The sequence below is a fragment of the Gekko japonicus genome, unplaced genomic scaffold (genome assembly GCF_001447785.1).
Source record: "Gekko japonicus isolate JY-2015 unplaced genomic scaffold, Gekko_japonicus_V1.1 scaffold2921, whole genome shotgun sequence".
Classification (NCBI taxonomy): Eukaryota; Metazoa; Chordata; class Lepidosauria; order Squamata; family Gekkonidae; genus Gekko; species Gekko japonicus.
This window is the reverse complement of record NW_015167624.1, coordinates 83,151-96,753: the sequence shown is the minus strand read 5'-3', so window position 1 is coordinate 96,753 and position 13,603 is coordinate 83,151. Positions and strand designations below refer to the sequence as shown.

Here is a 13,603-nt window from a genome sequence, read left to right as displayed (position 1 = left end):
TCCGGCTCACACATTTTTGTCTTTGCTCAGGAAGGATGGCTCCAGAGCAAATTAATTTATGCAGTAGCCAAATTGCTCGCTCACAACTTTAATGCCAGTAGCTCACAAAGTAGAATTTTTGCTCACAAGACTCCACAGCTTAGAGGGAACATTGGTTACAGTCTGACATAAGGCAGTCACCCCAGACTAGGGTTGCCAACTCTGGGTGGGAAAATACCTGGAGACTTTGAGGGTGGAGCTTGAGGAGGGTGGGGTTTGGGGAGGGGAGGGGCCTCAGGAGTGCACCGTGCCAGAGAGTCTGCCCTCCAAAGTGACCGTTTTCTCCAAGGGAACTGATCTCTGTCATCTTGAGATCAACTGTAATAGCAGGAGATCCCCGGGCCCAACCTGGAGGTTGGCAACCCTGTGCCCAGACCCAGCCGAGGTCCCCTAGAGTGTGTGAATCGGTGACCCTGTACACCCTTGCAGGCCTTGCGGTCCATCGCTTGCAGCCCAGAATGTTACAGAGAGGACTGCCAAGTGTTCCCTCTAAGCTGTGGAGTCTTGTGAGCAAAAATTCTACTTTGTGAGCTACTGGCATTAAAGTGGTGAGCGAGCGATTTGGCTGCTGCATAAATGAGTTTGCTCTGGAGCCATCCTTCCTGACAAAAAATGTGTGAGCCAGAGGCTAAAAAACTGTGAGCTAGCTCACACTAACTCAGCTTAGAGGGAACACTGCTGCCAACCTCCGGGAGGGGTCTGAAGGTCCCAAAATGACAGTGGGTGTTTCCCAGACTACAGAGGTCAGTTTCCCCTGGAGAAAGCAGCTGCTTTGGAGGGTGGGCTCTGTAGCATTGCACCCTGCTGAGGCCCCTCTCCTCCTCAGTGTTCGCCCTGCCCAAGCTCCAAATCTCCAGGAATATCCCAAACCAGCAGGGCTGCCAAGTCCCTGGTTGGGGTGGAGGATTCCCCCACCCTGAGTTGGAGCAGCAGCGGGGGGAGGGGGGGATTAAAATAAAAGAATAAAAGCTCACCAGCGTCGCCCACAGAATGATGTGACTTACAGGGAATACCCAGAAGCAACAGCAGTGAGGCTGCGATCACACGTGCCAGTAGATCCGACATAAGCGCGAATGCCTGACGGATCTAAAGGCCGCGATCAGACAGCAACATCTGGGAAGCGATCCGCAGTCGTCAGCAACCCCTGCTGCTCCGCTGCAAAAGCTGAGTAAAAAGACACTGGAGAAAATCCGGTAGTAAACGGGTTGCGACAGGCCACAGACGGACTTTCCCCTGTCTGATCAAGCAAACACACACTCATGCCGTCGGCAATGTTCCCTCTAAGCTGTGGAGTCTTGTGAGCAAAAATTCTACCTTGTGAGCAACTGGCATTAAAGTTGCAAGCCAGCAATTTGGCTGTTGCATAACTTAGGCCCTGTCCACGCCACCCCTTCCTGAGCTAAGACAAAAATGTGTGAGCCAGAGGCTAAAAAACTGTGAGCTAGCTCACACTAACTCAGCTTAGAGGGAACACTGGTTTCCACCCTCATTCGTTTTGTTTTTGCAAGACAATGACTGTGGAGGGAAAACCAGCATGGCTTCTGCATAGGGAAATCCTGTTTCACCAACCTTTTGAAGTTCTTTGAGAAAGTGAACAAATATGTAGATAATGGTGACCCAGTAGACACGACCTACCTGGACATTCAAAAGTCTTTTAACAAGATAACCTCACCAAAGACTCCTGTGTAGGGTTGTCAACCTCCAGAGATCAGTGGCCCCAGCCGAACTGCGCATGCTCGAGCATGCGCAGTTCGGCAGCCTCCCCCTCCCACTCGTCTCTTCCTCCCCGGCATCTGATCGTGCCGGGGAGCAACGGCACGCGGCTCACGGGATCCGTGGGATCCCGCCCGCAGCGTCTCTAATTTGGTGCTGCTCTCTTTAGCTGCGCTTTCACCGGAGTTTTCCCTGCCGTGTGGCAGGGGCCTTAGTTTCCTCTGGAGCCATCCTTCCTGAGCGAAGACAAAAACGTGTGAGCCAGAGGCTAAAAAACTGTGAGCTAGCTCACACTAACTCAGCTTAGAGGGAACACTGGCCGTCGGGATGGTCTGATCCGGCCGTCCCTGCTCGGGGCCGTCCCCCTCCCTCTTCGCAGTATGCACATCTTCGCACACCCATAAGGGGCCCTCAGGGCAGAGGTGCGATTCCTCGTTTATGCGCATGGGAAACGAACGGCCAAAAAAAACCCCGACTCACCTGCAGTTGTGTCTGATCACACAGTGACGGGCTGCACCCGCTGCTACAAAGGGCTGTGTGATCTCTCAACGGCAGGTCGAATCCCTCCAGAGGGAATAGCCTCGCTTCCCCCCTGCTTCATCTGGCGCGTGCGACTGCAACCTAACTCTAGGAACAGCCACAGAAATGCTATGGTTTACCATAGGGTTTCCAACGATTCCTAGAGCTACCGCTCTCGCTTCCACGTATTCCCCAGAAGCAACATCATCACACTGGCAGCAATGGCAATGCTGTCCCACACCATGCCCCCCCCACACACTGGTTGCCCGACTTGGCCTGGGCACCGTACAAAGGGTCCAGACCACTAGAGCCTGCCAGTTCTACCAAGAGGGATGCTTTGGGAAGGTGAGGCCCATGTGCAACTCCTGTGGCCAGCGTCCCGTTTCTCTTCCTCTCAGATCTACATTCAGACTACGACGCTCACCGTCTCCATGAGCCTGAGCGCCTCCGTGTCCCTCGGCATGCTCTACGTGCCCAAGGTGTACATCATCCTCTTCCACCCGGAGCAGAACGTACAGAAACGCAAGCGCAGTTTCAAGGCAGCAGCCACAGCAGTCAACGCCTCCACGCGGCTCTCGCAGAAGGGCGCCCAGAACGGGGAGAGCAAAGACGAAAAGCCGGACAGTAAGTAGCCAGAAAGTAGGTATCGATGCCTTTTTTACTCTTTGGTGACCCCACCCGACGTGCCTCTGACTGACCTCAGCCCACCCTGTAAGTACCACCCCTCCCATCCTCCTACCTGGCCCCCAGGCTACCCCCATGATCTTTCCCTGTGCCACTGTGCCTTCGATCACGTTGATATTTATGCAACCAACCCACTGAATACAGCTTAGACAGTTCCCCTTTGAACCACATAATTAGTTGTGTCCACACATCACCTGAATTTCAGTGTAAACATGAGAGCCAGTTTGGTGTAGTCATTAAGAGCGCATATTCTAATCTGGGAGAACCGAGTTTGATTCCCCACGCCTCCACATGCAGCAGCTGGTGTGACCTTGGGTCAGGCACAAGTTCTCTTGAAAGAGCTCTCTCAGCCTCACCTACCTCACAGGATGTCTTTTGTGGGGAGGGGAAGGGAAAGGAAATTGTAAGCTGCTCTGAGACTCTGAGTGAATGGCAGAGTATAAATCGAATCTCCTCCTCCTCCTCTTCTTCTCTTCTCTTCCTCCTCTTCTTCTTCTCCTCCTCCTCCTCTTCTCCTCCTCCTCCTCCACTTCTTCTTCATTTTAGAACATTAATAAACAAAAGTCCCAACTCTACGTTAGAAGGAAAACATGTTGGTCATACTTTTGGTCCATTCTTCAGGAAAGAAAGAAAGAAAGAAAGAAAGAAAGAAAGAAAGAAAGAAAGAAAGAAAGAAAGAAAGAAAGAAAGAAAGAAAGAAAGAAAGAAAGAAAGAAACCAGAGTTTCCTAGCGCAGTCACACTAATTAAAATTGCTCTAGTAGACTGCAAATTGATTGACTTAAACTTAAGCTTTAGTTGATTAATCTCTAAGTCAAGCAATTAAAGCTTGCAGCTTTAACAGAAAGCTGTGTCCTGAGAATGGGATAAGTGCCCCACAGAGCTCGGGCGTTTCTATTCAGAAGGCCTCCTGTTCTTTACCCAGATAGAAAGACACAGACATTGGGTTCTCAACCTCCAAATGGGGCCAGGAGATTTCCTGGAATGACAACCGATCTCTAGACTTCAGAGATCAGTTCCCCTGGAGGAAATGGCAGCTTCAGATAGTAGACTCTATGGTGTACCATAGAGGTCACATCCATGTTGTGCAGCCTCCTCAAACTCCACCCTTCCTAGGCACGGCCCCCAAATCTCCAGGTACCACCTGCAGGTTGGCAACCTTAGAGAGCAAGCAAGCTCTAGATTATGGTTGTGGAGTCCTTCCTTGCAAAAGACAGGCCTGGGGTTCCCAACTCTGGCTTGGGAAATTCCCAAAGATTTGGGGGTGGGGTACCGGGATGTTTGGTTAATGCAGCAGAGTTTGCCCGGTCACAGAAGCATGAGACTGAGTGCAGGAAATAAATTTTGCAAGAAGTATATTGCAAAAAAAGGTGAAATTACATTTACTCAAGCAGATTGAGTTAACATTCAGGCTGCAGTCAAAAGAAGAGAAAGAAACCTAATCTAAAAAGTAGTTTTAAATGGCCAATTTATCTGGCATCATGTGTGTGGGAGTATGAGGGGATTGTATCTATAGGAGAAAGTTGATCTCCATGGAAGGCCATGTAGAGGAAGGGAGAGGACAAAGTGAGCAAGAGAGAAGGGGTCAGAGGGCAGCTCCCAGGTTAAAACAGGCATCCCGTTCAAGGAGATAATACCTATAAACACTTCGAGTGATGCAGCACCCCACAACGTCCAGGCATGCTGAGTCGCTCAGTCCTGTTAAGCAAATTCCAAATGTCTTTTGTTCTTGCCAGCAGGCGATGAAGCAAGGGAAACACAATCAAATAAGAAAAATTTCTTTTAACTTTAAAATTCACTCTGGGCCCATAACACTATTGGGATTTTTGGTTAATGGAGCAGCGTTGGCACAGTCATAGAAGCGTGATGCTGAGCACACTAAATAATTCTCCCTAGAAGTATATTGCAAAAAAGGTAAACTTACATTTAATCAAGTAGATCCAGTTCACATTCAAGTTGTAGTCGAAAGGAAAGAGAGAAGCCTGATCTAAAGAGTACTTTCCCTGTCACAAATGGCCACCTTGTCTGGCATCGTGTGTGTGGGAATATGAGTACATTGTTTCTACAAGAGAGTCCTACAGAGTATGGTTGTGCAAAAAAAAAAAGTCGGTATTTTTCGGCTTCGGGTATATCAGATCCGAAAAATATAAGTAAATGCCGAATATCCCCAGTCCAATACCAGTAAAGTATCAGGACTGGGAAAATATTCAGTATTGCCGAATATATATTCGGGTCCGATATACCCGACAGGAGGGAAGGGAGGCATGTAGAAATGCTTTCTTTCCCTCTGGAAGCCCATTCAGCTTTTCTTGTCAATTCCACTCCCCACCAGTCAGCTGTTAGGTTTAAGCCACTTAAACCTAACATCAGACCAGCCAGGGGAGTGAAACTGACAAGGGGAAGCCTCCTCTCTCTGCCTTCCCTTCTCTAACTGACCCCAGGTAGCTGGAGAAGGAAAGGCAAGGAACTATGGCGGGAGGGCTGGGAAACCCAAGGGCAGGCACATGCCTCCTTCCCTCCCTGAACCTCCCTGCTGCTGCAGAGAGGCTCAAGAAGGGAGGAAGAAAAAATGAAGAAGGCAGGTTCAAATGCTACGGAGTCCCTGGAGAAGGGCAGGCAGGGAACCCAGACATGTTTAAATGCCTTTCTTTCCCTCCCCGAGATCGGCAGAGATAAATGCCTTTCTTTCCCTCCCCAAGATTGACAGAGAAGAGAGGAGGCTTTCCCTGGTCAGTTTCACTTGCACAGCTGACTGGCGGGGAGTGAAATAGACTAGGGAAGCCACAGCCAAGGGAAGTCGGTATTCGGCTACCCGAAAGCCGAAAAAGCCAAATAAATTCAGGAAACTGTATTCGGTAGGCAAAAAGTTTCCTGAATTTGCATCCGGCTTTAGAAATACAGATAAATACCGATAAGGTACTTGTTTGGTATTTTTTCCAGTTTGGGAAAGCCAAATGGGCATCCCTACTGCAGAGATATGTGTCTCCATGGAAGGCCAGGTAAAATGAGAAAGAGGACAAAGTGAGAGAGAGGAGGGGTCAGAGGGCAGCTCCCAGGTTAAGACGAAGAGAGGGATCCCATTCAAGGAGATAACACATCTACAGACTTAGAGTGATGTAGTGCCCCCCCCATTTCTAGGCATGTTGAGTCATTCACTCCAACAGGTCAGCAAGAATTTGATGCCTCAATAGTATTTCCATTTCTCCTAGACTCTATGGGATACCATAGAGCCTGAAACTTTCATTTTCTCCTGGAGAATGAATCTCTGTAGTCTGGACAGCAATTGTAATCCCAGGAGAACTCCAGGTGCTGCCTGGAGACTGGCAAGCCCAGACAGGCTGGAAGATCTCCATCTCTCAGGCAGGCTTTCCACTCCGGGTCCCAGCGTGCCCCATTCCTCCATCGGCCCACCAATCTCTTAATACCTCTCATTTTGTGTCCTTTGCAGGCCTCCAGAAAGTGACCTACATCAGCTACACAGAACTAACCATGGTGCCCACATGACTGAAGACGAGGAGGGGCACATCCTTTGGCGGGAGAGGGGAGAGGGGGGGGGGGGGTGGGAGGAGACTTGTTGAGGGGGGAACTCAGGGGAAGGGGATGGGATGGGCAGGGGTTGGGGAATAAACCTGTATTTTTACAACCCTGCCTTGGTGTCTTCAATCCCTCTGGTGAGAAGTATTGCAGCTAACTGGTGTGATCAGTCCAGTCGCCATTAGTTAGCAGAGTGCTTCAATAAAGCTACAAACGCAGCAACGTCACTCCACCAGGTTACTCAGCTTACAGAGCTACACAGAGCCACGTTGCAAGTTTAAAAGAGAAATACTCCTCTCTTTATTTGAGAAGTACCCTTTGGACAGGGAAGAGTAGGGACATGATAGATTACTAACTTACTAGCTAAAGGATGGAGGCAGATGGCGAGAGGCCCATCTGCCTCATGGTGCCAAGAGAGGACCGCATGCCTCTCTCTTGGTGTGCGCAGGAAGAGAGCTTGTCTTCATCAGAGTGAGAGACAAGAAGGAAGGGGAAGTCAGGGATCATTTCCAGCAGTAAAGAGCCCAGGGAGCAGGCACATGCAACAAGCCCCACCCCCTGCTCCCAGCAGCCCTCAGTCAAAGCAAGAAGCAGCCAGATAAGATGCAGAGCTCCCCCCAGCCCCCTGGTCCAAAACAGTCCAGTGGCACCTTTAAGACCAAGTTTTATTCAGGTACAAGCTCTCCCTCCTCTGTGAGGACAGATCTGCATGTCCCCCCCCCAATAGCTAGCAATCCAAAACAGTCCAGTGGAGCCTGAGCGGTGGGTGTTGCCTTCTGACACACTTCCGGCGATGTCAGGGGGTGTGGCATATGCAAATAAGTTATGCTAATGAGCTCCTGCACCTCTTTTTCTACGAAATGACCCCTGGGGGAAGTGATCCCTGAGAACACAGTCTGCATTTCAAAGGGGACAGTGGCAGAAGCGTCAACACAGGAAGGAAAGGTCAGTGTGCCTGTCTAGCTAGCTAGTCTCTCTCGCCACGAAGTCCGGAGGCTGAGGCAGGGGACATCACGTCTGGAACTTCCAAGAAGAAGGCTTGGAGTTGGGGTGCCAGCTCTGGATTGGAAAACATATGGAGATTTTGGGCGTGGAGCCTGAGGGTGGTGGGGTTTGTGGAGGGGAGGGTCCTCAGCGGGGTACAGTGCCATAGAGTCCACCCACCAAAGCAGCCATTTCCTCAAGGGGAACTGATCTTGGTTGTCTAGAGATCAATTGTAATTGCAGGAGGTCTTCGGGTGCTGCCTGGAGGTTGGCAATCCTACTCAGGGTGTTCAAGTCTCCCTGCTATTCTGAAATGGGAGTCAACCAGCAGCACATTTCTACAGCTGTAAAGGGCTTTATATGTAGGTGTGAAAGAACCAAAGCAAAGAGGAGTAGTCAACTCCCTACTGCACTGGTAGAAAGTATAACAGGGTATAAAGAAGTGCTTTACTGCTCGAGTAAATGCCTGAAGCTGCTGTGCAAAGCGTCCCTTGGTCTATCAAAGACAGTTCTGTCGCCTCAGAGTGGTGGCCCAGAGTCCCAGGCACAGGTCTTTCACATCATCTGCTGCCAGATCCTTTTAACTGGATACAGCCAGGTATCGAACCTGAGACCTTCTTCACGCCAAGCAGACTTTCTACCACTGAACCATGGCCCTTACCCCGAAAAAGAGGGAGATCCATCCGACGTGCAGAGATGAGTCTACGACTCTGCCCACGTGACCCAGAAGTGATGTAATCACATCCAGGCCGTCGGGGCGACGCTCTGGTACTTGGGCAAAAACTCTATGGTAGAAGGCAAATGTACCATAGAGTCTTTGTCCAAATACCAGAATGTTACCACGACGTTATGACGCCACTTACGGGTCACGTGGGCAGTGATGTAGGCACATCCCTGCACATTGGCAGAGCCTCCCTCCTGCTCTCAGTAAGTCCCCCCCCCCAATCCCCTGCTGGTTGCTAGGAGGGCCCTGGTAGGGTTGCCAAGTCGCTCAGACTCACCAGCAGGGGAGCATCGCTGGGGTCCGGGAGCTGCCGACGGACACGCGTGCATGCAAAGCGCACGTGCGCTGCCAGAACATCACAGAAAGTGACGCACTATGTAGAGCATGTTGGGGGCATGGCCCAAATAATTGGAGGGAAAACCATAGATTGGGGCCACGCCCCTAACGTGATCTACGTGGTTGCGTCCCTTTCTGTGACGCAGCCACGCTGCGCTTCGGGGGGCGGGGTTCCCCCCGGGGCCAGATTCCATGGCTGCGGAAATCAGGCCTCCAAAGTGGGGGGTTACCCGCCACCCGCCCCCACTTGGCAGCCCTAGGCCCTGGCAACCCTACACTTCAAAAATGCTTTAAGCCTGGAACCACTTACAGGGTAACTATTCACCGCTAAAAGAAAAATGCCTTCAGCATTTTCTTTTTCATTCCCTCTGAGTGTAGCACACAGACACACACACACAAAACTCTCAGCCGTAGAGGGGGAAGGAGAAGGCATGAGTTGAGAAAGAGCTGCTTACTAACTAGCCTAGTGTTGCCAACTGACTGGAACAAAGCCAGCTCTTGACGCCTTTAGCAGCAGTACGGTATGCAGAGATCAGCTCGCAGTGCTTTCCCCAAAGCACCGAGATGAGCGCTCACGGCTCGTCGACCTCTTGATAGCTCTGCCCTCCGCGGATTGTTTTAAAATGCCGAACAGTCGTAACGAAAGGCTGCCTGCGTCTGCCCTGTTTTCCCAGATTCGTTAAAAAGAAGTGATATCTATATTGAACATTGGGACGGGTCAGAAGTGAAATCCTCGTTTGAGTATTCGGGAAGCCGTAAACACACAGGTATGAGGATTCTCCCCTCTTTCCCCTCCCTCCAGCGCTCGCGTTAGGTCTAAAACAGGGAAGGGTGTTCTAAAAAGGAAATAGCCATTGCGGACGCGTACAAAAGGAAGGTTTAAAGAACAAGATGTAAAAAGACCCCCGGGGGAACATGAAAGCGGCTACGGAAGATGCGAGAGAGAGAAAAAGCTCAAACATTAATGTGATGGACATGTTCCAGGAGGCAAGTGACGTAAAATTCTGTTAAAAGCCAGTGTATCAAGAGGCCTCTCGTGGGCTGAAAAACAAGCTATATCCCACGAAGAAGATGATGATGATGATGTTTCTGGATAACTCTGGCCAACTCTAAGTCGGTCCCTTCCCGCATAACATTGGGGCTCCAACAGGGAACCGTTGAATTCCTCAGCAACAGCACAATTCAAATTCTTGTCATTAAAAAGCTCCCAGGAGCTTGGAGGAAAGAAATTTGCTTTTTACTCGCTTATACACAGCATGAATACTCACAGATTGTGTTGTGCGCGTTTATCTACTTACACAACGGGGGTGAACCACACGGTCATGCCTGTGCGTTGGCGTCACGCAAAGAGCTGCAAAACTCAAGCGACTCAGAGATTGGACGGCCAGAGAGGGAGGCACTCGTGGTTCATTGCCTGGAGTACCCTTCGGCCTAGACTTCTTCTCACCCACCAACCAGGTGTCCTCCCTGACCACAGGATCTCTCTCTCTGGCTGTTTGGTGTAGTGGTTGAGTACGCGGACTCTAATCTGGGAGAACCCGGTTTGATTCCCCACTCCACCACTCGTAGCTGCTTGGGCAAGCCATAGTTCTGACAAGAGCTGTCCTTGAAAGAGCTCTCTCAGCCCCACCTACCTCACAGGGTGTCTGTTGTGGGGAGGGAAAGGAATTTGTAAGCCGCTCTGAGACTCCCCAAGTGAAGGGCGGGGTATAAATCCAATCTCTTCCTCCTTCTTCTTCAGCTGAGACGCCTCCCTCATGTCCTCTGGCTTACCTGTCCTGCAGGGCCATCTTGTGAAGCTTCTCACTTAGACCCTTGGTCCCTCCTTTTCAAATATAAGCTACTCCTCAAGGCCTCTTAGAAGCCTGCCCCTGCTCGTTCCACCAGTGTGGAGCTGCCACCGAGAAGGCCCTGGCCCTTGTCACAGCCAGCCTGGCTACTCTAGGGCCCGGCAGGGTCAAGCGGTTTTGGGACCCCAATCATAGGGCTCTCTGGAGAACGTGTGGGGAAAGGCACTCCATTAGGTAGGTAGAACCCTGAACATATAGGACTTTAAAGGGAAGAATCAGCACCTTGAAGTGAATCCGGTATGCTATAGGCAGCCAGTGCAGTGCTTTCAGCACAGGTCAGATGTGTTCCCGCATAGGGAGGCCCAACAGCAGCCTTGCCTCCGCATTCTGCACCAGGTGCAGCTTCCCGATTTGGGACAAGGGCAGCCCCATATAGAGAGCATTACAGCAATCCAGTCTTGAGGTGATCATTGCCTGGATCACTGTTGCCAGGTCATTGTGTTCAAGGAAGGGAACCAGTTGCTTGATGTTAAGTCGCTCGCTTAACAAAGTAGTCGGAGAGTGATTCAGCAAGAACACAGCTTTATTCTTCATCTCGAACACAACTCCAACACGGATCAACATCTGATAGCCAGAACAGCCTTTACATTGCAGCTGTCCTGCTTTTAAACATTCCCGGCTAATGTAGCCACACCCACTGTACAAATACCAACCAATAAGGTTGTTAACATAAGGACCAATCACAGACGTTCCCACTCAGGGAGCTTGCTGACAAGTGATTGGCTAGGTGCTTCCTGGGCTAGTAACACGATTGGATGGATTTGGATCCTAGCCCAGGACGAAGCTTTACATTGCACTTCAGTTAGATGTTTCACAACATATCATGCATTCGAGGCAGCTTTGAATACACTTCACTTGAGCAGCCAAAGATGGTAAAAGGCAGACTTCACCGTGACTGCTACCTGGGCCTCCATTGTTAAGGAGACATCCAGGAGCACTCCCAACCAAATGATTTCTCTAAGCCGTGGAGTCTTGTGAGCAACAATTCTACTTTGTGAGCTACCGGCATTAAAGTCGTGAGCGAGCCATCTGGTCACTGCATAACTTAGTTTGTTCTGGAGCCATCCCTTCCTGAGCTAAGACAAAAACGTGTGAGCTGGAGCCTAAAAACCTGCGAGCTAGCTCACACTGACTCAGCTTAGAGGGAACACTGCTCCCAACCTCCGACGCTGGCACCAACAGCACCCCATCGAAGGTCGGGAGTCAGACTGGCCGCCCAACAACAGATAGAGCTGGGTGTCATCCGCATATGGGTGACACCCCAGCCCATGCCTCCGGGCAATCTGGGCAAGGGGGCGCATAGAGAGGTTAAATAACATTGGGGAAAGCACCGCTCCCTGGGGCACCCCGCACACTAGCAGGTGCCTTTGGGACGGTTGTTCCCCAATGGCCACCCTCTTGTCTCTGAAGGAATGAGGTAAGCCACTGCAAGGCAGACCCTTGGATCCCGGTGTCGGCAAGGCAATGGCTCAGTAGTTGGGGGTCGGCCATGTCGAACGCCACTGACAGGTCCAACACCACCAAACCGCCCCGATCCAGATGCCTCTGAAGGTCACCTGTGAGGGCGACTAGTGCCATCTCCGTCCCATGGCCCGGTCGGAAGCCGGACTGGAAGGGATCTAACGCAAAGGTGTCATCCAAAAAACCCTGCAACTGAATCGCTACCGCCCTCTCAATTAATTTGCCCAAATAGGGCAGGTTGGACACCAGCCGATGGCTAGCCAATTCAGCCGGGTCCAGAGATGTTTTTTTTTTTAAGAGAGGGCGCGCCACCGCCTCCTTGAGTGCCCCAGGGAGCAGCCTCTCGGAGAGAGACTTGTTAATAACTTCCCTTAGGGCACCTCGTAGCCCTTTGCGGCCAGCTTTAAGTAGCCACGACGGACACGGGTCAAGGCTGCAGGTGGTAGGGCACACAGTTAAGAGTAATTTGTCAACCTCCTCTAGACCGAGTGGACCGAAACCATTCAGAACTTGACAAGAAGACGTGCATGGAGCCTCGAGTTCCCCTGCTGTATCAACTGTGGCGGGAAGGTCACAGCGGAGCGACAAGACTGTATCTGCAAAATAGCTCGCAAAAGCCTCACAGCCGATCTCCGATTCCTTCGCGTTTGGTCTGCCCTGAGGCAGAGTAGCAACAGACCAAATTGTTCTAAATAATTGAGCTGGGCGAGAGCTTGCAGACGCAGTCGTGGCCGCGTAGTACTCTTCCTTAGCGGTTTTGACTGCCGTCTCGTAGCATCTCATAAACGCCCTGTAGGATGCTCTTGTAGCTTTGTCGCGAGCACGCCGCCACGGTCTCTCTAGTCATCTGAGTCCTCGTTTCATCAGCCGCAGCTCCTGTGTACACAGGAGCGAGTCGGGTCATGTCAACCCTGGACTTCCTTGGTGGTCTCCCATCCAAGTACCAACCAGGGCGTCTATTAGGACAGCCTGAGCCGTCTACACAGAGACGTTCAGAGGTGGGTTTGCCCTTGGCTGCCTCTGCGTAGCAACCCTGGACTTCCTTGGTGGTCTCCCATCCGAGTACCAACCAGGGCTAGCACATGAACATACATGAAGTTGCCTTCTACTGAATCACACCCTTGGTCCATCCAAGTCAGTCTTGTCTATTCAGACCAGCAGCAGTTGTCCAGGGTCTCAGGCTGAGGTCTTTCACATCACCTCCTACCTGATTGTTTTAACTGGAGATGCCGGGGATCGAACCTGGGACCTTCCACACCAGGCAGATGCTCTCCCCCGACTTAGCTTCTGAGATCTGAGGAGATCGGGCTAGCCTGGGCCACCCAGGCCAGGGAACGGAAAGAGCGTCAGTACTCAAATGTAAGACTGCACCGATTCCCATCAGTTCCCCCTTCAGAGCTTGGAAGTGCCCTGAAACTCAGTTCCAGTACTCAGGACTAGTGAGTATCGTCCCAAAACAAGCAAACAAAAAGGCTCTGCCCGAAGATGCTGCCCAGTTCGTTGCCATTGTTTAAATATTTCATCCCAGGAGCTCAAGCAGAAAATGCTCGCTTAAGGCTACCCAAGCCCGTGAACTCCGGCCGATGAATATTTCAGCAAGCGAGCTCCCCGCTGGTCTTTAATTCTTTCTTATTTAATTATTTATCTGATTCCGTTTCTATTCCGCCCTCCCCGCAAGCAGGCTCAGGGCGGGTCACAGGGAGATTCTAAAGCGCAGAAATGGAAATTCACAAAATAATATTTTTTAAAAAATTGAAATA

The 13,603-nt window shown here is 51.0% G+C and overlaps 1 protein-coding gene across 1 annotated transcript in view; it reads left to right on the top strand.

Moving 5' to 3' along the window:
- Positions 1–6,458, top strand: part of LOC107112842 (metabotropic glutamate receptor 6-like) — a 54,578-nt gene extending 48,120 nt beyond the window's left edge. Inside the window, exons 9-10 of the mRNA XM_015414040.1 lie at positions 2,670–2,895; positions 6,403–6,458. Of these exons, the coding sequence (XP_015269526.1) occupies positions 2,670–2,895; positions 6,403–6,458 (282 nt within the window). The remainder of the gene's footprint in view (positions 1–2,669; positions 2,896–6,402) is intronic.
- Positions 6,459–13,603: the final 7,145 nt, after the last annotated feature.